Source organism: Grammomys surdaster, unplaced genomic scaffold (genome assembly GCF_004785775.1).
Source record: "Grammomys surdaster isolate TR1022 unplaced genomic scaffold, NIH_TR_1.0 262, whole genome shotgun sequence".
Taxonomy (NCBI): Eukaryota; Metazoa; Chordata; class Mammalia; order Rodentia; family Muridae; genus Grammomys; species Grammomys surdaster.
Window position 1 is genome coordinate 2,759,901 of NW_021604703.1, and position 22,609 is coordinate 2,782,509.

General features: G+C 45.7%; 2 protein-coding genes across 2 annotated transcripts in view; one reads left to right on the forward strand and one right to left on the reverse strand.

The window, feature by feature from the left end:
- Positions 1 to 2,987: 2,987 nt before the first annotated feature.
- Il4 (interleukin 4) lies at positions 2,988 to 8,478 on the forward strand. Its single transcript, XM_028775898.1, has 4 exons — positions 2,988 to 3,119; positions 3,374 to 3,421; positions 7,150 to 7,302; positions 8,383 to 8,478. Exons 1-4 carry the CDS (start codon positions 2,988 to 2,990, stop codon positions 8,476 to 8,478), a joined length of 429 nt encoding a protein of 142 aa, XP_028631731.1.
- An 11,779-nt stretch (positions 8,479 to 20,257) lies between these two features.
- Positions 20,258 to 22,609, reverse strand: part of Kif3a (kinesin family member 3A) — a 30,508-nt gene continuing 28,156 nt past the window's right edge. Inside the window, exons 16-17 of the mRNA XM_028775876.1 lie at positions 22,301 to 22,425; positions 20,258 to 20,352 (exon numbers count right to left, since the gene is read on the reverse strand). Coding sequence (XP_028631709.1) covers positions 20,304 to 20,352; positions 22,301 to 22,425 — 174 coding nt within the window. The 3' untranslated portion in view covers positions 20,258 to 20,303. The remainder of the gene's footprint in view (positions 20,353 to 22,300; positions 22,426 to 22,609) is intronic.

Genomic DNA, 22,609 nt, shown 5'->3' on the forward strand with positions numbered 1-22,609 from the left:
CACCCCACCTCCCACCCCCGTGTGCGTGTGGTTAAGGTGCTGAGAGAAAAACCTGAATAGTTTATCCTTTGCCCCTAGGACACTGTGGGATCCAGCCCTCCCCTAGCTGTCCTTCTGTGTCCCTTCTTCTCAGGATTCCTCCAGCTATGGATGACAAGCTCCTTCTGGGTCTCAGTCTCCCGATGCCCCACCCCGGCCCACGTGCAAAGTCAACCCCAGCCAAGCTCAACTGAGAGGGGATAGCTTCTTATTCTAGAGGTGACCCTTCCCTTCCAGAGAAGCCTGCCCTTTGAGATGGCTTGTTGGTTAAGAGCACTGGCAGCTCTTCCAGAGGACGCCGATTCAGTTTCCAGCACCCACAAGGAGGCTCACAACCATCTTTCAGTTTCAAGGATTTCTACACTCTCTCCAGGACCCCAGAGACATCAGGTATATGTTTGGTACACACATGAAAGCAAAATATTCAGATGTGTAAAAAAATAATAATTCTAAAAAACCAAATGAAAACAAAAAAATACTCCTCTGTCTGCACAGTGAAGGATCCACTTCAGAGCCACCGAGATGCCCATCGTGAAGCTGAGTGGACCCGCAGAACCCACATAGAAGTGGAAGGGGAGCACTGACCCCAAATCATAAGTAAATAACTTATTTATTTATTAATTTTAGGTTTTCAAGACAGAGTTTCTCTGTGTAGCTCTGGCTGTCCTGGAACTCAAGAGATTCCCCTGCCTCTGCCTCCCAGTGCTGAGATTAAAGGTATGGGCCACCACTGTCTGGCTTAATCTTTTTTTTTTTTTTTTTAATATGAATCTCCTTCACCCAAAGAGAGCTCTGGCCTTTATCTTGGCCCAGGGGAATAGACCTAGAATTTGCCTGTTGCTTGTCACCAGTGCCTGGTGGGTAAGAGTTTCCTAAGCGTTGAATGTGTCCCTAGGCTTACAGAACATGACTGTGTCCAACTTAACAACAGTCACAATTTATATATATATGTATGTGTATATGTATATGTATATACATATATGTGTGTATTACAAATATATATATTTGCAAGTGGGGTGTGGTGGCTTATGCCTGTAATTTCAACACTTGGGAGGTGGAGGCAGGAGAATGACCATGAATCTGAGGCCAGCCTTACCTACATGAGTTCCAAGGTAGCCTGGACTTCAGAGTAAGACCCTTCAAAATTTTTTATTTTAAAAATTAAAAATTAAGCCGGGCAGTGGTGGCGCACGCCTTTAATCCCAGCACTTGGAAGGCAGAGGCAGGCAGATTTCTGAGTTCGAGGCCAGTGTGGTCTACAGAGTGAGTTCCAGGACAGCCAAGGCTACACAGAGAAACCCTGTCTCGAAAAACAAACAAACAAACAAACAAACAAAAAACAAAAAAAATTAAAAATTAAAAAGAAAGAAAGAAAGGAGGAAGGAAGGAAAGAAGAAAGGAAGAAAGGCTTATGTACTATAAACATCTTCAGTTTTTATTAACTAAATAACAATGGAAAAAGTAATTTAACACATATCACCAACCTTAGCAACAAATGTTTCTAGATGATCTTCTAGAAACTAGAAGTCAGAACTAGAGGCAGGAGCCTGGGGAGATATGAAGAACCCTTTCTACTGAGGAAAATGAAGGGGTCACTGTAAAAAAGCCCTTCATTTCCAGGCAGATGGCAGGGACAGGGTGGTCACTGCTGGCGGGAGACATGCGTTCGATTAAGAAGGTGGGCTGGTGGCAGGGTGCCGATTGAGAACAGCTGGGGAACTAATTGGTGAGCGATGGCTCTGTTTCCTGATTAGCGGAGGATGTGTTTTAAGTTCATTTAAAAAGCAGCCAGCCGGGCTGGAGAGATGGCTCAGGGGTTAAGAGCACTGACTGCTCTTCCATAGGTCCTGAGTTCAATTCCCAGCAACCACATGGTGGCTCACAACCATCTGTAATGGGATCTGACGCCCTCTTCTGGTGTGTCTGAAGACAGCTACAGTGTGCTCATATAAATAAAATAAATCTTTAAAAAAAAAAAAAAAGCAGCCAGCCATTCTTGGGCCAGTGAGATGGCTCAGGGAGGAAAGGTACTTGCCTCCAAAGCTTACGAATCTGAGCTCAATCCCCAGGATCCACATGGTGCAAGGAGAGACCTGACTCCTACAAGTTGTCCTCTAACCTCCACAGTGATGTGGTGCTGTGCACAGATACACACACATGCTACTGATGCTGTGCTGTGCACAGATACACACACACTCACATGAAACAAAGTCATTTTTAAACTTTTTCTTTTTGATCAGCCATTTCGCAGGCTTCTGCCTTGGTTGGGATAGTCCTTCACCTCCTTATAGGTAAAGGTCTCATTTCCTGGTCCTGCCTGCCCCACTCGATGTCATCCCTCTGTCTCCAAAGACTTCAAACTTGTAAGAACAGCTAGGCTAGGATGCTAGGAGGTCTGCCTCCATCATCCTCCTATGAGGAAAGAACCCAGAGTCAGCTTTCCCAAGATATCAGAGTTTCCAAGGTGCCCCCATAGCAGGAAGCAGCTAGGCCCAGATGCTGTGCAAGGCAGACTTTCTTGATATTACTCTGTCTTTCCCCAGGACGACACCAGCACCCTCGGACACCTGTGACCTCTTCCTTCTCTGTAGAAGCAGAGCCAGTGGCAACCCTATGCTGATAAGATTAATCTGCAAGGCCGATTATGGTGTAATTTCCTATGCTGAAACTTTGTAGATTTTTTTTTTTTAAAAAAAGGGTTTCATTTTCCAATTGGTCTGATTTCACAGGAAAATTTACCTGTTTCTCTTTTTTCTCCTGGAAGAGAGGTGCTGATTGGCCCGAAGTAACTGACAATCTGGTGTAATAAAAATTTCCAATGTAAACTCATTTTCCCTTGGTTTCAGCAACTTTAACTCTATATATAGAGATATCTCTGCCGGCATTGCATTGTTAGCATCTCTTGATAAACGTAATTGTCTCACATCACCGACGGTACAGAGCTATTGATGGGTCTCAGCCCCCAGCTTGCCGTCATCCTGCTCTGCCTTCTCGCCTGTACCGGGAACCCTATCCACAGACACAAAGGCAGCCGTTTGGAAGAGATCATCAATAGTTTGAACCAGGTCACAAAAAAAGGGGTGAGTTACCCTATCTGACACCATCTCCCCATCGACTCAGGTGACACTGCAAGCGGTTCTAGGCTCAGAGAGCCGAGTTACTAGACAGGTGGATGACAGGACTAGGGACAAAGCTAGGCTTCCAGACACCTGCTATTGCCACCTCAGAGGCAGAGGGAGTCTTCCCGGGGTGGGGGATAAGAGGTGTAGCAATGCTTTCTCTGTCCTGCTTGGACTAACGTTTACCTTTTGCTCTTACCCCTGTCTGTATCAAGACGCCATGCACCGAGATGCTTGTACCAGACGTCTTTACAGCAAGGAAGGTAAGTGGACCTGTAGGGTCTGCTTTGACATATTCCGGAGGTGGGAAGGCAAGGTCACACACAAGTGTCTGAATGAGAAATGTCTGTGATAGAAAACTAAGAGGCCCAAAGGAGGTGTTTTTGTACTTTGTGGAGGCTGAGTTACTCTCCAGTGTGTTTTACAGTTTCAGATTTCACTAGACTTAGAAGACCTGCCAGAGAAAGCCAGGATTTATTTGTTGTAACTCAGATAGGGTACAGATAGATATCTAGAGTCCTACCTGGCCTTGACACGGTATCTAGATCATAGGAGACACACAATTTGTGCTGTTGAGTGAGAAAATTCTCCCCCCCACCCCAGGTCATGCATTTCTGAAAAACCAAAAACTCTCTGAAAAACAGATATGAAGATTACAGGTTGAGAAGGCTTTTTGCTTTGACTAAGAGACTTCCTATGGTCCCTACAGGTCTCTTCTTTCTGGTCACCTAACAGCCAGCTGGGATGGTAGCCCGCTGCACTGCTTCTCAGCGCCCTCTGTCCCACCCCAGTCCCGTTCAGCCTAGTTTAGAAGTGTCCTCTAGCGGGAGTCTGGCCATCCCTGCTTCTTTTTGAGCATCTCTCTTTCCTTTCTGCCTCCTGCTCTGCCTCGCCCCCGCCCCTCCATCTGTAGTGGGAGGGAACAGATGTGACAGCTGATAGTGCATTTTCTCTGACAAACACATGACTGGCTACGCTGTATCAATAGCTCTGTACACTTAGTTCCTGTTTTCATGGAAACACACAACTGAGAATGAAAGGCCCCAAAGCCTTGACTTACCAGTGGTCTCCAGACTGTCTGCTTTCCACATGCTCCGGACGAGGGTGAGGTCAGGAACGAAGCCCTGTGGGGTGGCTGAGGTCACAGCCCCGCACCCAAGCCATGGATGGGGTTCATCCTGCTTCACCAGAGATCTGTCCTCCGGGATTTATCTAGATGATTTCATTTTATTCAAGATTACTCCAGGAGTCTGATGCAGGATGAGTTTCTGAAGGACAAATGTACATGTATGTATATATGCGTACATTCATGTGCAAATATATGTCTACATATGTCTATATCTTTCTATGTATCAATATATATATGTATATATATATTTTTTTTCACTGTTTTCTATATATATAACCTTAAGTATTTACCGATTCTGAGTTCTTCTAACTCAGATGTTTGCTACCAGAAGCTAAGTCTACTGTCCTGCCCTAGCAAAAGCCAGGGCAAGGACCAGCTCTTGGGGACTGGGCCTAGAGGAATTGTGGAGCCTGGGGCATGAGCGCCTTTGGTTTTGCCTGCAATTCTGCCATTCACTAACCGAATGGCCTTTGGTAGGTCTTCACAAACCTTGGAGGCTTGGTGTCCACATTAGGAGATACAAAGGATGATTCCGAAGATCATATGAGGGCTGGTTGGAGGGCAGTTGTGAGAGTTTAACTGAAAGTGTTTGTGGATGGCTCTAGGACTCGGACCAAGGGCACAGCCTGGCTGCAGAGGGGCGATGAGTCTAAGGAAGGGCCCTCAGCCAGTCAAGCCTACATGGCTCCGAGTCTGGGTCTGGAAGACCACATTCACCCACCCCACCCCTTGGCTCTCAGGCTAGCTTCCCTCTTACTCACTCTGCCCCAACACTTACATGTGCTTGAAAACGAGCCTTCCCTGGCTTCCTTCACACCCGCCTGTTTCGTGGTCCTTCCCCCAGCTGCTTCGGTGCCTCCTGGGTCATTGGTTTTTCGCTCCTCCCATTCTGCCTGTCTCCCAAACACTTTGCTCACCTTCACAGCATGACTTATTATTCTTCACACCCCTCAATAGTGATATGAGGGGGACTACTTCTTTGGGGTTCCCAAAAGACTACCTTTCCGAAATCTAGTACCTTTACTTTAACTCTTTGTGGATCAAAACTCGAGGCATCTCCAGGTTGGGTAACAAAGTTGGTGTTAGAAAAAGTATGCTGAGGTAAATCCTGGGCATCACAGGCAATGCTGGCCAGGGTTCAGGCAACGCCGGCCGGCCAGGGTGCTGATGGTCACCCCAGGAAAAGCAAGTGGCAAGCACCAAGGTGGCTGTTCTGGGTGTCCCATCAGCTGCTGGGTTATTTCCAATTTTAAAAAGAGTGTTTAAGACTGAAGCTCTTGAGATGCTCTCTCCCCCCCCCTCTCTCTGTGTATGTTCATGCATCTGTGCTTGTTCACATGCATACATATACATGAATACATGAGTGCACATGTATGTGCCCAGTGAGCCTCCTGTCTCTCTGCCTCTCTGGTACTGGGATCTCTAAGGTACACAATCACATCCAGCTGTTTAAAAAAAAACAAACAAGCAGGTTCTAAGAATTGAACTCAGGTCTTCACAGTTGCAAGGCAAGCACTCTGGCCACTGAACCATCTCCTCCAGCCCCACCTGGTTATTTTTAACAGAGTGGCTCACCTGGAGCACTGGCTGATTAGACTGGGGTCCAATTAGCGATTTAGAAGGACTAAATTTTCATGAGCCCCAACGAGGCTGGTGGAGACGAGATGGTGGAGAGGGTTGTTTTGTTTTGGTTGGTTTGGTTTTTACGTTTGTTTGTTTTGCTGTATTGAACCCAGTCTCTCACACGTGCTAAGCAAGTGCTCTACCACTGAGCTCACCCCTAGTTCTGATATTTACCCAAACATTAGCAGTGTAAGAGTTATTTATCTCTGGCTGATGGGATAAGTGAATTCATTTTTGTTAAATAAACCTTAATAGTCAGAAACCAAAAAGAAAAAAAGGAAAAAGGCAATTGTGAAAAGTGAAACAGTTTAGAAGCTGCTTGGGCCTTGACAGCTCCCCCAGGTTTCACCACCACACATCCTGGCTCAGTGGGCCCAGGGTGAGCCATCAGAGTTGCTAAGAAGCTCCCGGTCTGCAGGCAGCTGAGTAGCCAAGGTCATGCATGGGCTAGAGGCAGCTTCTCCGTGGGATACAGAGACTGGCTCACACTCAGACACTCTCCATGATCTGTTGGTGTGTTCCAGGGGGGAGGCCAGAGGAAACATGAGGCTCGGAGAGACAGAGATGAGCTCTCTCCCAGGTTCTCTGCTGGGGCATTCTGTCTTCTGAGATCTGAGTCCACAGGAAGAGCCTCTTGTCTCTACCAATGACAGGCAAAGGCTTAGGCCCAAGTCAATGGTGCCTTCTCCCAGAAGCCTTTTCTGACCACCTAGACCAGGCTCCTGGCACTTTGCCCACACTGGGCTTCTATCTCTGGCTTTCTTGGGGACATGCCTTAATCCTTCATTGGACTATGAGTGTCTTCAGACACTCCTCTCTCCCTTGGGTAGAGCCACATGCCTTCAGCAGGTAGTCAGCCATCAGCAAACATGGAGAGGCTCCAGGACCATGCAGGAACAAATGCCATATCAGCCTAAGAGCTCATGTGAGCACCTTGAGCTAAAAGAAAAGCCCACCGGGTAGAAAGATGAAGACTGGGGATGCAGACAGGGGCTCCCCACTCTACCATCTACCCGGAGTGGGGGAAGTGTCCCCCACTCTGCCATTTACTTAGAGGTGTGACCTTACTGACTTCAAGATTTTCAATTAAATCTCCATGGAATGAAACCTGAGAGGATTTTCAGAAATACTTTCATACAGATTCAAAGTTGAACAGGTCCACATTCAGGGCAGAAAAACCTCTCAGGCAAGTTCGAAACCAAGCAGCCGACAGACCTTCTGTATCATTTCTCTTTGCAGAACACCACGGACAACGAGCTCATCTGCAGGGCTCACAAGGTGCTTGGCAAATTTTATCCCCAACCTGAGATATTTCCGTGCTTGAAGAACAACTATAGTGTTGTCACTGAACTGAAGAAACTCTTTAGAGCCATCAGCAGCCTGAATCCGCCGGTAAGCGGGGCAGGGCCAGGGCTTGCAAGTGACTTGGCACAGGGAGAGCAACAGTGAAGACCAGTAGACAAGAGCTCCTGCTCTCATGGAATGTTCTAGGGGAGCAGTTAGAAGAGATGAACAGCAATACAATGCCCAGTCGTGCTCGTGCTGTGAGGAAAGGCACGGGCATGAAAGAGTAGATGGCAGAGCAGATATCTGGATGAAGTAAGGAGGCAGGCCAGATGACTGACTACCAGACAAAAGCCCAGACGGGATGGTATGCACTCCAGTGTGGCTGGACCAGAGTCAAGAGAGTAGGTTTAGCAGCTGGGTTCACAGGAGCCTTTGGATGCTGTTCTAGGGATATAGGGGAGGGAAACGCCTAGTTACCTACAGGGTGGAGCTCATGCTGTACACCAAGTCATATTAGTTCACACTGGCCCCTGGGTGGAGGGGCTGCATGCAGATAAGGAGAGAACAAGATGGCCTAATGGAGGGCCATCCTAATTTAGCCAGGATAGTAAAGGCAGTGGCTTACCCAGACTTGGATAATCATTGATGCCAGCACTACATACCACCCCACAGTTGTCCCCAAGGGGAAGGGACTGAAGCCTAATGTTTTTGTAAGTAAGGTGACTGGTCTAATCTATTCAATGAATGGCTGGAGGAGCTGAGACCCAAACCACAGCATGAGCATGAAGGGCGCTTCCTAGGTTGCTTGTTATGTATAATGCCCCCACTCTGAAAGGCGTCTGCTTCCTGGGCAGAAGGGCAGTAAGACTATCATCTTGCTTCACAGGCCCAGTGGCAACAAAGCCAGGTCTGAGCCTACACATTCTGTTACTCTCTCTGGTCGCCTCTGTCCATATGACAGCCCCTCCAGAGACTGTGGCATCCTGATGGCAGACCAGTAGTGATCCTAGCACATGCTAAAAAAGCAGGTCAGAATTTGCTGGTCTCATGACAGCCAAACTCAGGGCCTAGACAGTCTGGAAGCCCTGGTTTGAACGTGTTTTGGAGGCTACCATAGTCGGCTTGATCAAGGCCTGAGAGTGAGACCCAAATATATATTCACATAATGAAATGTTTCTTTTATAGAAAAGCTGCACCGTGAATGAGTCCACGCTCACAACACTGAAAGACTTCCTGGAAAGCCTAAGAAGCATCATGCGAAAGAAAAACTGGCAGTATTGAACCTCTGTGCCTTAACTTATGAGTTTTTAATGGTTTTATTTTTTTAATATTTATATATATATTTATAACTCATAAAATAAAATATTTGTATAATGTAACAGAAATGATAACTAATGACACTTCATTTGGCAATAATGGCATAGCTTATATTGTTAGCAAAAGTATTTTAATCTGCCATGGCTACAGTGATGTGGGTATAAGAGAGAGCTGGTTTCCTTTCAAGGAGTTCCCACTCTCCTCGAGAACCCAATGCATAAGATCATTAGGGATAGAAGCGGGCTGGGAAGACAGCTCAGCAGTTAGGAGTACTTGCTCTTCCAGAGGACCCAGGTTCAATTCCCAGCACCCACATGGCAGCTTAAAACAATAATTGAAGTTCCAGGGGGAGCTAATGCTCTCATCTGGCCTCCTGTGGAGGTACACAGAGACCACATGGATGCCGGCAAGACACCCACACACATAAAAACAAAATAGGAGTTGAAAGGCCAGGGAGATGAATCTAGAGGTAGAAGAGAATTGTCCTCTGATACCTCCTCCCAAACTCCCTATCACACATACATCTTTTTGTTTCTCTGTCTCTGTCTTTGTCTCTCTCTCTCATACACACACAAATGAGGGGGTATGCACACACACACACTAAGTAAATAAAACAGAGAACAGAGGCATGGTACCACACCCCACCTTCCATGGGGAGGGGTTACTGAGGCAACAGACCCTGTGGCTGGTGAAAGAAGAACCAGAAGTTTAAAAATAATTTCTTTAAAGGACAGGAATTGGTAGCACTTACCTACAATCCCCAGGAAAAGTGGAGGGAGAAAACCAGCTCGACGAAGATGTGCTCTACTTCCACATGTGTCATGTGTACACACGGTCATCATAAACATATTAAAGAAAATCAAGAGAGTTAAGTGTTTAAAGCTGCTAACATAGTAAGTAGAACTACAAACCTTAGCTACAAAATGGCCCCCATAGGCTCATAGGTTTGAACACTGAGTCCCCAATTGGTAGAACTGTTTGGGAAGGATTAGGAGGTGTGGCCTCTCAAAGGAGGTGTGTCACTGAGGCAGGCTGTGAGGTTTCCAAAAGCCCAGGCTATTCCCAATGTGCTCTCTCTGCCTCCAGCTTTCAGACCAAGACACAAGCACTCAGTTGACTGTGCCTCTGTTCTGCCATCGTGGACTCTAACCCCTAGAAACCTAAAGCCCCAAGTTAAACACTTTCTTTTATAAGCTGCTTGGGTCATGGAGTCTTATCACATTAAGAGCAGTAACTAAGACAGCAAGTAAGACAGGGCAGGGGGACTGTTTAAAGAGCAGGAGTAAGAGGAACACAGGCAGGTATACCTCTGTGAGTCTGGGGCCAGCTTGGTCTATATACTGAGCTCCAGGACAGCGAAGGGCCTGGCTCGTTTCCAGGCAGCCACATACTGGCTCACAATTGTCTGTAACACTAGCAGATCTGACATCTCTGGCTTCTGCGGGCACTGAACTCATATGCATGTATCCATGGGCAGACACAGACATCTACACATAATTTACAAGAAAAAAATAGCCATGTGGTGGTGGCACGTGCCTTTAATCCTAGTATTTGGGAAGCAGAGGCAGGTGGATCTCTAGGTTCGAAGCTAGCCTGGTCTACAGAGTGAGTACCAGGACAGCCAGGGTTACACAGAGAAACCCTGTCTTGAAAAACTAAATAAATATTAAAAAAAAAAAAAGAATGTCAGTAATGAGCAACCTGAATAAATGGAGATTTTTGCCTCAATTCTGTGTTCTCCACCTCCCCCCAAAAGTAAAGAAAGAAATCTTCATTTTTCAATACATACATACATACATACATACATACATACATACATACATACACAAATACATACATACATACATACGGGGCTGGAGAGACAACTCAGTGGTTATAAGCACTGACTGTTCTTCCAGAAGACCCGGGTTCAAGTCCCAGCACCCACGTGGTGACTCACAACCATCTGTAACTCCAGTTCTTGGGCATCTGACACCCTTTTCTGTGCAGAACACAGACATGCATGCAATGCAGTCAATGCTCTCATATACACAAAAGCAATATGAACAAATCTCAATCTTAATTAATGCTGTTATTAAAAGGGAAGGAAGTGAGAGGAGAAAAACCAACCAAACTCCATGCCATCAAACTTGCCAGTCAGAAGATGCTCTGCAGTATCTTCTACTAGAGGGATCTAGTAACAGTGACTTGGCACTCTTTTGACCCTCAATCACATGCATGTGACAAAAATTAACACCAATACTGACATCACACCAAAAATACATACCAACTTTTTAACCCCTTCAAAATAAGGGGAAAAAAATCAAAAGCTTAAAATCTCACCCTGACCACAATCAGTTTCACCCTGCCCACATGAAATACCAGCATGCCAAGGGCAATAGCGGCTTCTAAGGCCAATCGGGGAAGCTATGCAGTGAAAAATTTAATTTCCCCTCTCTTTTGATTGAAACTCATTTGCATGTCCTGCCTAATGTGAGCCGTGCCTGCCACAGGATATGAACTGTGGGTTTGCACTTGGTATGTGGGGCCGAGATGATGAAGGAACGGCTGTCAAAAAGAAAGACCTAAAATAGATCACAGGACACAGGCAGGCTCTAGATCAGTCAGTCACACCTCAGCTTGGATGGTCAGGACACACTGACACCTTTGTTTGCATCTAGACAGGGAGCCCTGGACTCTGGATTTAAACATCCAATCATCAGCCTCTGATTTGACCCAAGAGAAGACGAGAACACAGGTAAGGACAGTCATAAAACATGCGTGGAGAAACTTGAGGATTAAGTGAAAGTCATGAGGCTTGTGATTGGGACAGTTACCGAGGCCACCAGCCACCAACAGTGCTCAGCGGAGTGTGCTTGTCACCAACGGTGAAGGTGGAACTGTTGGCCCTCTCTCCCATGAAGCACATCGTCTTTGCCTTTGCCCTCAGCCAGTGTGGATGGGTTATCGCTAATTGGCATCTGGCGATGGGTAGTACCTCAGGGATAAACACCTAACAAAACCATATACAGCTGTGTCTTGCATTCTTGGGGCGCCATTAAAAAATGTTGGCCTCTGATTAAAATGCCACAGGGATACTCCAGCAAAATGACTCAGCAGTTAAAAGCGCTCACTGCCAAGCTTGAAGACCTGGGTTTGGTCCCCAGGACCTACACGGTGGAAAGACAGAACTGACTCTCACAAACTGGCCTCTAGTCACCACAGGTGCTATGGAGTGAGCATGTATTCCTGAGTGTGCATTTGCTTCTTGTTATGGTCTCTTTGCACTATTGCCTATTGATAGTGGTTTTTCTTCACTTCCTACCCCTGTGCTCTCAGATGGCATCCCATAATATCAAGATCCTCTAAGGACGCGGCAGCTCAAGGCAAGCTGGAGAACCCAGCTTCCTCATGGATTAGGCACAGCATGGCCCCTTAGCACCCAGGCTAGCATCTCAACTCTGTCAACCTCCACCCAGAGCAAGGCACAGGCTTTCTCTAGTCTTGGGGCCAATGTTGAGTTCATTTGCAGGGTTAACATATTCAAGGCAAGGTAGAGTTCCACTCTCAGGCACTGGAGCCCCTTAAGTAGCTGTCATTGCTGACATCTCCTTTGAGATAGGGTCTTTTCTTGAGACTGGGTTTCTCTGTGTAGCCTTGGCTGTCCTGGAACTCACTCTGTAAACCAGGCTGGCCTCGAACTCAGAAATCTGCCTGCCTCTGCCTCCCAAGTGCTGAGATTAAAGGTGTGCGCCACCACTGCCTGGCTGCTTACATCTCCTAAACTGGCCTCTCTTGAATTTAGCTGGCCACGGTGGCACACACCTTAATCTCAGCATGCAGGAGGCAAAGGCAGGTGGATCTCTAAGTTTGAGGCCACCATGGTCTACAGAGTCAGTTGCAGAACAGCCAAGGCTATACAGAGAAACCCTGTCTTAAAAGACCCAAAGCAAGTTTAAAATAGATTTCCCCCTCTTGCTGTACTAGGGTTTGAACCCATGGCCTTGTGCACAGCAGCGAAGCACTTTACTATGAGGTATACCCCTAGCCTTTTTGGTCTCCCACCCTGAGGCTATGCCATTCTCACCTTAGCTTTCCAGACTGCTTTTGTGTGTATAGACAACCGTGTATGTACATGTGCCTTTAGACTACCATGTGAAGCTCAGACAATCTCCTGGGTCTTTCTCAATCACTATCTTACCTTCTTTTTTATAAATGTTAGTGTGTGCGCATGCATGTATGCCTGAGTGTGTATTTACTTCTTGTTATGATCTCTTTGCACTACTGCCTATGACAGTGGTTTTTCTTTACTTCCCAACCATGTTCTCAGATGGCATCCCATAATATCAAGCTCCTCTAAGGACTTGACATTCTTTTTTATAAATGTTAGTGTGTGTGTACTTGTGCTGTGCACATGTACACATAATATGTGCACCCGTGTGGCGTGCTGTGAGTGCTGAAGTGCAGTTAGTTCTCCCCTTCCTCCTTTATATGGGTATCAGGGATGGAACTCAGGTCATGAGGTTGTGCAGCCTGTGCCTTTTACCCACTGAGCCATCTCCCCAGCACCGCTCCCCTTCTAATTAGCTCTTCCTGCCAGTTTCTTCCCAGTGCAACCTGCAGAAGGAACCTGTTCCTTCTTGGAGAGAATCTTTTATGTACTGTGTGGAAGTGTCACCTATCAGTAGAAAGCTAACAGCCTATTTCCTGCCTCCGCTAATAGGGAGTGGAAGTTCCAGTAGGGAGAGAGGAACTCTGGGATAGTCAGACTCGGGAAGAGACTCACCCCGAACTCTGAGACAACATGTATGAAGCTGAGGTGAGGTAAGCAGCCATGTGGCACTCATAGAATAATGATCAATTAAGGTATCAGGTAGTCAAGGATGAGCCAAAGCTCGTGGCCTAGGTATGTATTCATAAACACTAAGTCTCGGGGTCATTATTTTGGGAACTAGGGTGTCGGTGGAAAAGCCTGAGGTTAAACCTTCTTGTGCTTTATCGGCCAGTGTTAAAGCAAACAAAAAGCATGCTTTTATGCTGTGGGTCCGGTGCATGCGAGCACCCATTTGGCACTGTGTGCAAAAGACACACTTGCTCTCTTGGTTTAGAGTGGAAGCTGGCACTTCTGCCCATTGTCTCTCCAGCCCACGACTGGCATGTCATGTTCTCAAGGGCACACACTACATGCCACAGTGGGGAAGGTGGTCAGTAGAGTCCTGCTGCAGCACAGGAGAGACAGGTTTAATTTTTATGATTTTTGTATGTGCATGTGTGTGGTGTGTGTGCAAATGTGTGCCCTTGCCCGTGTGGACCCAAAGTACATAGTCCAGAGGATGACATTGGGTGTCCTGCGCTACCATTCTGCCTTATGCCTTGAAGACAGGATCTTTCACTGAAACTTGACTGTCCCCCCCGGCAGTGCTGGGGTCACAGGCAGCAATGGCCATGTTCAGCCTTTAAATGCGTGCTGGAGATGTGAACTCAGGTCCTGATGCTTCCTCAGTCAGTGTCTTTGCCACACTGAGCCATCTCCCCAACTCCAAGATCCACTTAAGAGGGCACCAGGGCACTTAAACATTGCTAGTGGCAAAGCAAGCTGGGGCAGCCACTGTGGAGGTTCCTGAAAATTTAAACATATGACTCAGCTGTAAACTGATGGACTGAGAACCCCACAGAGATGCTTGTATGTTCACAGTCATTGTGGCACTGCACAGTCATGAAGATATGGAACCAAGGGATCAACAGATAACTAGACAGAGAATATGTTGTTCATATACACAATGGAATTGTGCTTAGGCGTGAAGAATGAAATCATGTTTACAGAAAGTAGATGTGGCTGGAGATTATGCTAAATAAAGCCAGATTGAGAAAGACAAAGTTTTCCATTTTATGCAGAATCTGGATTTCAATCTGTATATTTAGAGCATGTGTACCTGGGTAAAGTGGAAGAGAATTAAGAGAGGCAGGAGAGGGGCTGGAGAGATGGCTCAATGGTTAAGAGCAGGGCTGGTCTTCCAGAGGACCCAGGTTCAGTACCCAGCGCCCAACATGGCACTTCACAACTGTCTGTAACTCCAGCTCTAGGGTATCTGACACCTTCACACAGATACATGCAGGTGAAACACCAATGCATATAAAAAGAAAAATAAATTGAGAGAGAGAGAGAGAGAGAGAGAGAGAGAGAGAGAGAGAGAGAGAGGAAGAAGGAAAAGAGGAAGAGGAGGAGGAGGAAGAAGAGGAGGGGGGAGAGATCATCAAGGATGGGGTGGGCCGAACAAAGAGAGTGGGTAAGGGCAGCTAATTAAACACATTATTATAATGGTATATGTTAGCAATTCTTCTAGGCTTCACCCCAGTTACCTGGTGATAGCCAGGTATGCCTGACTTACTATAAAAGGGGCTGTTTGTCCCCTCCTCTCTTACTCTCCCTGACTCCCTTCTCTCTGACTCCTTTCTCCCTCTCTCCCCTTCCCCCTCTTCATATGTTCCTGGCCTTCTCTCCTTCTCTCTCCCTCTCCCTCCCTCCCTGCCCCTCTGTCTCTCTCTCTCTCCACCCTTCCCAACACCCTTTCCCATGCCCTAAATAAACTCTATTCTATACTAAACCCATCTTACGGCTGCTACCTCAGGGGAAGGGGTGCCTCAGCACGGGCCCACAGAGGTACCCCTCACCATACCTCAGCACGGGCCCCACAGAGGTTCCACCTCACCATACCGCGCTCTATCAAACATACCCTTAGCTCTGTCTTTTTATAAAACACAACAGTATATGTGTATCAGGATGTCACAGTGAGACCATTTTGTATGCCAACTTAAAGAACTAACAGCAAAAAGGAGGTGGTCCAGCCAGTGAGGGGCAAGCCTTGCTGGAGATTAGAAGTTGAGGCTAGTATAGGATTTCTGCATCATCTCTGGTACCAGCTTTTAGGTTGGGTTAGGCAATATCCTCTTTGTTAAGATTGATATCGGACTCTGAGAAAATTTTATTCAGTTGTAAAGTCCCAGTTGAGTTCTTAGCTACAATCGGAGAAATGCAGCCTTTGACTAAACTCAAATTTCCCCAGCCCTCCTAAGCGGCTGGGGGAGGGGAGCAGGTGTGGGAGAGCGTCTGATCTGTCCTATGCTTCAGCGAGAGCCATAACCGTGTTTGGGTAAGACGACGTGATGTTCTGATAACACTGATAAAAGCAACTTGAAGGTTGGGTCGCAGGAAGCCCAAGATAAACGCTGAGAGGAAACAGGTTGTTTTTGAAGTAGCCCTCTTCACAATCACTTTCCCACACGAAGGGAAGGCTCGGCTTCTGAAGGACGGAATACCTCATTTGCTTTGCAAATGAAAGAGTTTAAGGAGGAGCAATTCTGCTAATCCACTCACAAATCTGTCTGGAGGCTCTGCCCCGCCCCCTCAGCCCAGGCGGGGGCTTCAGAGCCCTCGGACCTGTTCTTGCTGGACTTGGATTGACTGTGATCACGATTCATTCATTCGGATACTACCCAGTTTTACAAATGAATTTGAGTGATTCACTGGAAAAGACGAGGACAGGAAACAGTAGGGTGACTAGCCTTGGTGGCCTCTGCCTGTGATCTCAGCACTCGGGAGGGGGTGGGGGGGGAGAGTCAAGATGATCAGAAACTGAAGGTCATCCTTGGCTACACACAGAGTTGGAGGCAACCTGAGCTAAATGAATCAGTCTCAAAAAAGGGCATTCTGGATGGGATGAAACTGGACTGGGGAGGGGGTATTGTAGAGACAGATGGTTCAGAGATTAACAGTACTTTTTCAGAAGATTGGAATTCAGTTCCCAGCTCCCATAACTGTGTGGGTCACAACTGTCTGTAACCCCAGTGTAAGGGAATCTGACACCCCCTTCTGGTTTCCACAGGTAATTACACTCATGTGTACATGCCTCCCCACCTCACCCCAACTCACTACAAAAAATAAAATCTTAAAAGTGGGGAAGGGGCATGGCTGGAGAGAGCGCTCAGCAGGTGTGACCCTCCCAGCACTCATAAAAAAAAGTACAGGAGAAGGTCATCACCCCTGGGACTCACTGGTCACCGGGCCTAGTCTAACCAGTGAGCCCTAGAGCAGTAAGAGACCTGTACCTGCACATATATGAGCATGTATGTGTGCACCCCAAACTATTACTAGTCTTAAAGCTGAAAGGGAGTAAGAAATGGAGAATCAGAGTCCACCAGACAAGAGGTAAGGAGAGTCAACAGTTCAATCAAAGAAAAACTCGAGGGCTGGGGAGACACCTCAGAAGTTAAGTGTACTGGCTGCTCTTGGGTTTGGTCCCCAGGACCCACATGATGGTTCACAGCTGTCCCTAAGTCCAGTTCTGACCTGATATTCTCTCCTGACCACTGCAGGCACCAGGCACACTCACAGTGTACGGATTCGGGCAGAACATGCAGACACATAAAACAACCCAATCTTTAAAAATGGAAATCGTGAACAGACCCTCTTCCCAGAGGACTTCAGGGCTGTCTGGAGCCTCATCTGAGTGTCCAGCCGTTCCCCCCAACCAGCTGTATGTAATTCTGCCCTAACTGTACATGGTCTCGGGGTCTTTGGTGGGGAAGGATGAAGGGAGATGGCCTCATCTACACAGACATGGAGAAGCCATCATCCCAGCACAGCCACACGGCACATGTGGTGCACACACGTGCAGGTGGACACTCACACACAACAAAATGAAAATGAATAAAGATGTTTTAAAAGACAGTAGGCATTGGGGAGGCAGGCATTTATTTCTCATCTTACCGGGCTGTGTATACACACAACATTGATATATATAGTTTGGACAAGTACAATTTATACATAAAATACAGCTCAAGTGTGGATTTTGAATTAACACAGCAAACTTTCTGTACAGTTTGTATCCTGGTCGGTATTACAGTCACGCTACTCAGGGCTTCACTGATTCTAATTAGTCAGACTGCAGGCCAGCTTAAAGGCACTAGGAAGAACTATGGGTTTGAGTATTTTAAGACAAAGAAGACAGAAAATGATCTATTAAGAAGGGGTGGGGGAGAAGCTGGGTGCAGTGGTGTATAAGTGATCCCAGCAACTGTGAGGTGGAGGTAGGAGGATCAGGAGTTTAAAGGCCAACCTGGGCTACACAGGGGCTTGTGGCCAGCATGGACTACATCGGACTCTATCTCAAAATGGAAGAGGGAGGAGGGGAGAACGTGGGCAGACACAGGTGTGTGTAAATGTAAACTCCGCCCATTCCTTAATTCACAGCTCTATAAGGAAAAAAGGCATTCCTTGTGTTAAGAGTTCAACAAGAAAAGGAGGATGGGCCACATAAACCTAAAATGGAAAGAAAATCGCTGAAACTGTAATCATAACTTTAAAACATGCTGCAGATGAGGTAACACTTTCCCCTCTCCTTCCAAACTAATCTTCATCTTCTGGTTGCCAAAACATAAACTTGAAAATCACCTTTTCCAGAATATAAATGAGACAGCTTACCAGAGGATCCTGGGGCAAACACCGGCTGCAGAGCCTTCCTCTCAGCCAAGTCTGAAGATTGCAGAGTGGACACTGAGTGGAGAGACCCTGACTGTCAGGGTGCAGAGCCAGCCACAACACACTATACAGTTCCTTTCAAATAAATAAATACTACTTTTTAAATCATGGAAAAAAGGATACACATCAATAGCCTATTTATAGATCTGTTCCACTCATTTAAATCTGTACACTTATTTTAAACATTAAGCAAGTTTGTTCTACATCTCTATCCATTTATGAAATTAACACTGAAAATACAAATGATTCCATTTGCAGATGAAGACACAGTCCATGAGAAGCAGCCGCAGCCTGGCTGTGGCAGATGTGGGCGTCCTACCTTCTTCAACGGACCTCTCCACCCGGCGAGAATTGAGTTTGGTTTTCAGAAAATGAACAATGTCCACCTGATTAGAGTTTTAACATCAATGCTTTAATAAACACATGGCTTGGTATGATAACATACATCTGCAATCTCAGCACCTGGGAGGCTGAGGCAGGATTATGAGTCCCAGGCCAGCCTGGGCTAACACAGAGAGACCCTGTCTCAAAAAAATAAGCAAGCAAACAAATTTTTAACAAAAAAACTAAGTCAAGATGCTTAGAGAAGTTTCTAATATTTTTAGTTTTATGGAGCAATTTTTGTTTCTGTGGTAGGCTTTAGCTAGATTTAATTTCTCTCATGTTTTAGGTTAATGTTACAGCAGACATTCCTTCTAGGCCAACTGAACAGTTAAATGATAGAAACATGGACTTTTAAAATAAAATCATTAGATTCTTCTAATTACTAACAGTTAAATTTACATCACTTCAAAATTTGATGTCACCAAGACACTTGGCTCACATGAGCCTTTGCACCACACAGACACACATACACACATACACACACACACACACACACACACACACACACACGCAGCTCATCCAGTCACAGTAGGCCATACCCACCATCTTGAAGATGCTGCCACATGGCCATGATCACACCAGCACCCTGCACATAGAGGGTACTCAGGGCTCCAATTCAGGAGAGCCTAAAACTGTCCCGCCATGTTTTCCACCCCCTCGCCAGGGCTGCACCTCTGTTCAGCCATCCACAGCCATACAGAGCAACGTAGTTATAAGACAGTATTTATCCAAACTTGTTAAAATCATAGCAATCTAATTAATCCTAACTTGGGAAGGATTAAAACTTTTGCAATCAATAGCTCAGAGTTGATTGTATAATTTCAACTTAGGTTTAGGAAGCACATGACCTTCAAAAAAAATTTTATAAGTAAACAACAAAACCAAAACTTTCCTATTTACTATAACTTATCTTACTACACAATGAATATAACTTTTTTGTGTAGAGGGATACTGTCTAACTGGATTAATTAATACAAGAAATCCAGAAGAGTATTTTTGTATATAAAATTTATATATAAAATAAAGAAAATTAAAAGGTTTTTTTTTTTACTTTGCTTCATTTTCTGAAAAATGAGACTGGTCTCAATTTTTATAGTTCTTTCCATCAAACTTAAAATTCAGACAAGGGAGTGTCTGAAAGCCATACGTCCAGGGAATTTTTAGAATATCTGTGAACAAAGGTAAGTGGCTAATGCTGGCTTCAGGAGAAGTGGGAAGCCAACTTAGTAACAACAAGGGCTGAACGTGGGAGTCAGAGCGACAAAGCAGAGGGTGGACAGATGAAGCACGCATTCAAACTGCATCTTTAAAATGTAAACCTGCAGAGCTGTCGGATTTTACAATTTCCCACAGGAGTTCAGTAAAGGCAGTCACTGTACACTCAGGTGCAATCAATATTAGTATAAAGTTGGACTGCACTTAGACAGGCCAGGCAGGTGCAGAATCAAGTCACTGCTTAGATGAGCAGCCTAGACTGGCACAGGACACGGGACACGGGACACGGGACACGGAACACGGGACACGGTGATCTGTATGCTGTGTGCAAACAAGACAGACTTGGTTCTATTCTGAGATTCTGTTTGTCTAGATCCACAGTAGTTGAGTACATAGCTAAGACATTCACATATAACCAGTGCCCTTACTGCCTGCACAGCAGTGTGACAGACACAGTGCGCCAAGCCCAACAGTCATGAGCTGCGCACTTACATGTTACAGAAACTTAAGAATCTAACAGATATTAGCAAAATTGTTATTTCCAGTCTCTCTCCATGATTTACAGATTCCATTACGTGAACCATACAGGTGTCCTCAGTGTCTTAATTAAGGAGTTCTCTCCAGGCATGAGATATCACTCTTTTTTATTATTGTAATTTTAATTCTGTAACATTTACTGAAGTAAAGAATCAATTACGGTCTCAGGCTTTGCAGAACGCTTTCTGTTAAGAGAAGAAAAAAACGCGAGGTGAGCGATTTTCCGTAAGAGATTGAACTGTCAACAGTGTCTGTGGCCAGAGTCCATGAACGGACCAACACTGCCCATGCTTGACCACGGCAAAGTTTGATTGCTACTCATGTTTTCAGAGTAGGTCACAGAGCAAGCATGCAGTAGTCCTCCAGAGTGGTGAGGAACTGAGCGCAGGCAAGGTCAGACAAGGTGCAGTCAGGTGGCAGCTAAACTTATCAGGGATGCCCTTTGGTCATCTCCTCCGAGGATGCTAATGGTACAGGCAGCCTCAGAGAAGCAGGAAAAGAAGCCACATTTCCCAGATGCAGATGCAGAGCCTACAGGAGCATCTCATGTACTTCTTTGTTGCTGTCCAACACAATCAACTGCATGCCTCTCATGAAGCATTACATGTTTTCTTATTTCTGAGGAAAACTACAGGGTTTTTTTTTTCCAGGCCTTGATTCTGTTACAGAGTTGAGTCTGCATCGTATGTTGGCCCACAAGTATTTTCTTTACCTTAAGTTAAACAAGAGGTATATATTTTACAGTGATGCATTATAAAAACTATATCAAAACAGCTTGCCAAATTATTTTAAGATCTATACAGTTTAAAAAATGTAGCTGAGTAATCTGGATCCTCTTTTAAAAGGCAATAGTCCAGCAATAATGGGGCCTCTGTTCCCACACTAACAAGGGATAGACTCACTCTCCCAGCTTGCTCCCCTGCTCTCCTCTGCCTGTCTCTCTGTGAGGTCAACTGTCTCATTATGATTCGCCCCATTTGAATTTCATCTTCTTAATAACAGGTGAGCTCAGAGAAAAGCATCTACTAACAGCAGAACAGGGGCTACAGAGATGAACAGGGGCTACAGAGATGGACAGGGGACTGCAGAGATGGGGCAGCGCTCAAGGGCATTTGTTATTCTTCCAGAGACCTGAGCTCACACCCCAACACCCACATGGTGGCTCTCGACCAACCATTCCAGGAGATCTGATGCCTGCTGCACATATAGACATGCAGGAAAACACTCACATATAGATAAAATAATATTTATATATTTTTAAAGATTCCATGTGTAGATTCAGTTGGCACATAAAAAATTTTATTTCATCTACATGTTATAAAGTGCAAAAATCTTGTGTATTTTAACATGCAGCTGATTCCTTCAAGACCTAGTTTAATGATTCCAATTTTTTTTAGTATTACATTTAAAGACTATGTAACACCAATTAACCACCCTACATGTAAAACAAAAATCTTGTAATTGGTTCAAATTAGCTCAATGTAGGAACACAAGGAGCATCAGCCACAAGCCAGGTTTCCCACTGAGCTTACGTGATGAAGCACACACTACACAACTATCACAACTGGCGCTAGAGTCACACACACTTCTCGTGAGATCTAGGAAATCAGTGTCCTTGGGGCAGTATCTACTGTCAGAAGCACTGACCAGCTAAACACAGTCTTTTGGTAGTCAAACTAGGAAAATTAATTAGCATCTAAGTAGGAGAATTAGTGTACAAATCAGGACCCTGAACGAGAGAGTCGGTGGTGGGTAACACTAGGAGAGAACGTGGCCAGCAGAGGCTAGCTCTGCTCCTCCCGTGGCAGAAGTCCAAAGTGCCATTCTTTTTCTGATTTGTTTGAGACGGGGTCTTACTATGTAGGCCTGGCTGTCTTGAAATGTGCTATGCAGATGAGGCTGGCCTGGAACTCAGATCTTCAGGCCTCTGTCTCCCAAGTCCTGGGTTAAAGGTGTTTGCCACCACAACTGCCCCAGAGTACAAGTCTTTATCTCTATTTTGCTTATCAAATTCTAACTGCATAAAGAACATAATTGCAAACTATGTGCCATTTTAACTAAAGTTTGACTGTCTTTGAGTATCTAAATCTACCGTCTCAACGTTGTCACCTCAGGACTCTTGGCTGTGCTCACCTTCTCCCTGTCTTTGGCCTTGCTTTCCCCTTGGAGGTCCGTGGCCTTTCTAACTTCATCAGAGACTGACGAAGACTCTCCTCTGTATAGGCGAGGTACACATGGGAAAGGTCTACTTCAAATGGCTACAAGAAACACACATAAGGCAAATTAAACCAGATTTGGGGAAGATTTAAAACATGTCAGACACTAAGCAGAAGAACCACTAAAGACAAAATCAAATAACCTTAAAGGTGTCTTCTCTCCCAGTATGTAAACTGTACTCAAAGCTCAGGAATTAGAGGTGAAAAGCGGTGAAAAGGGCACACC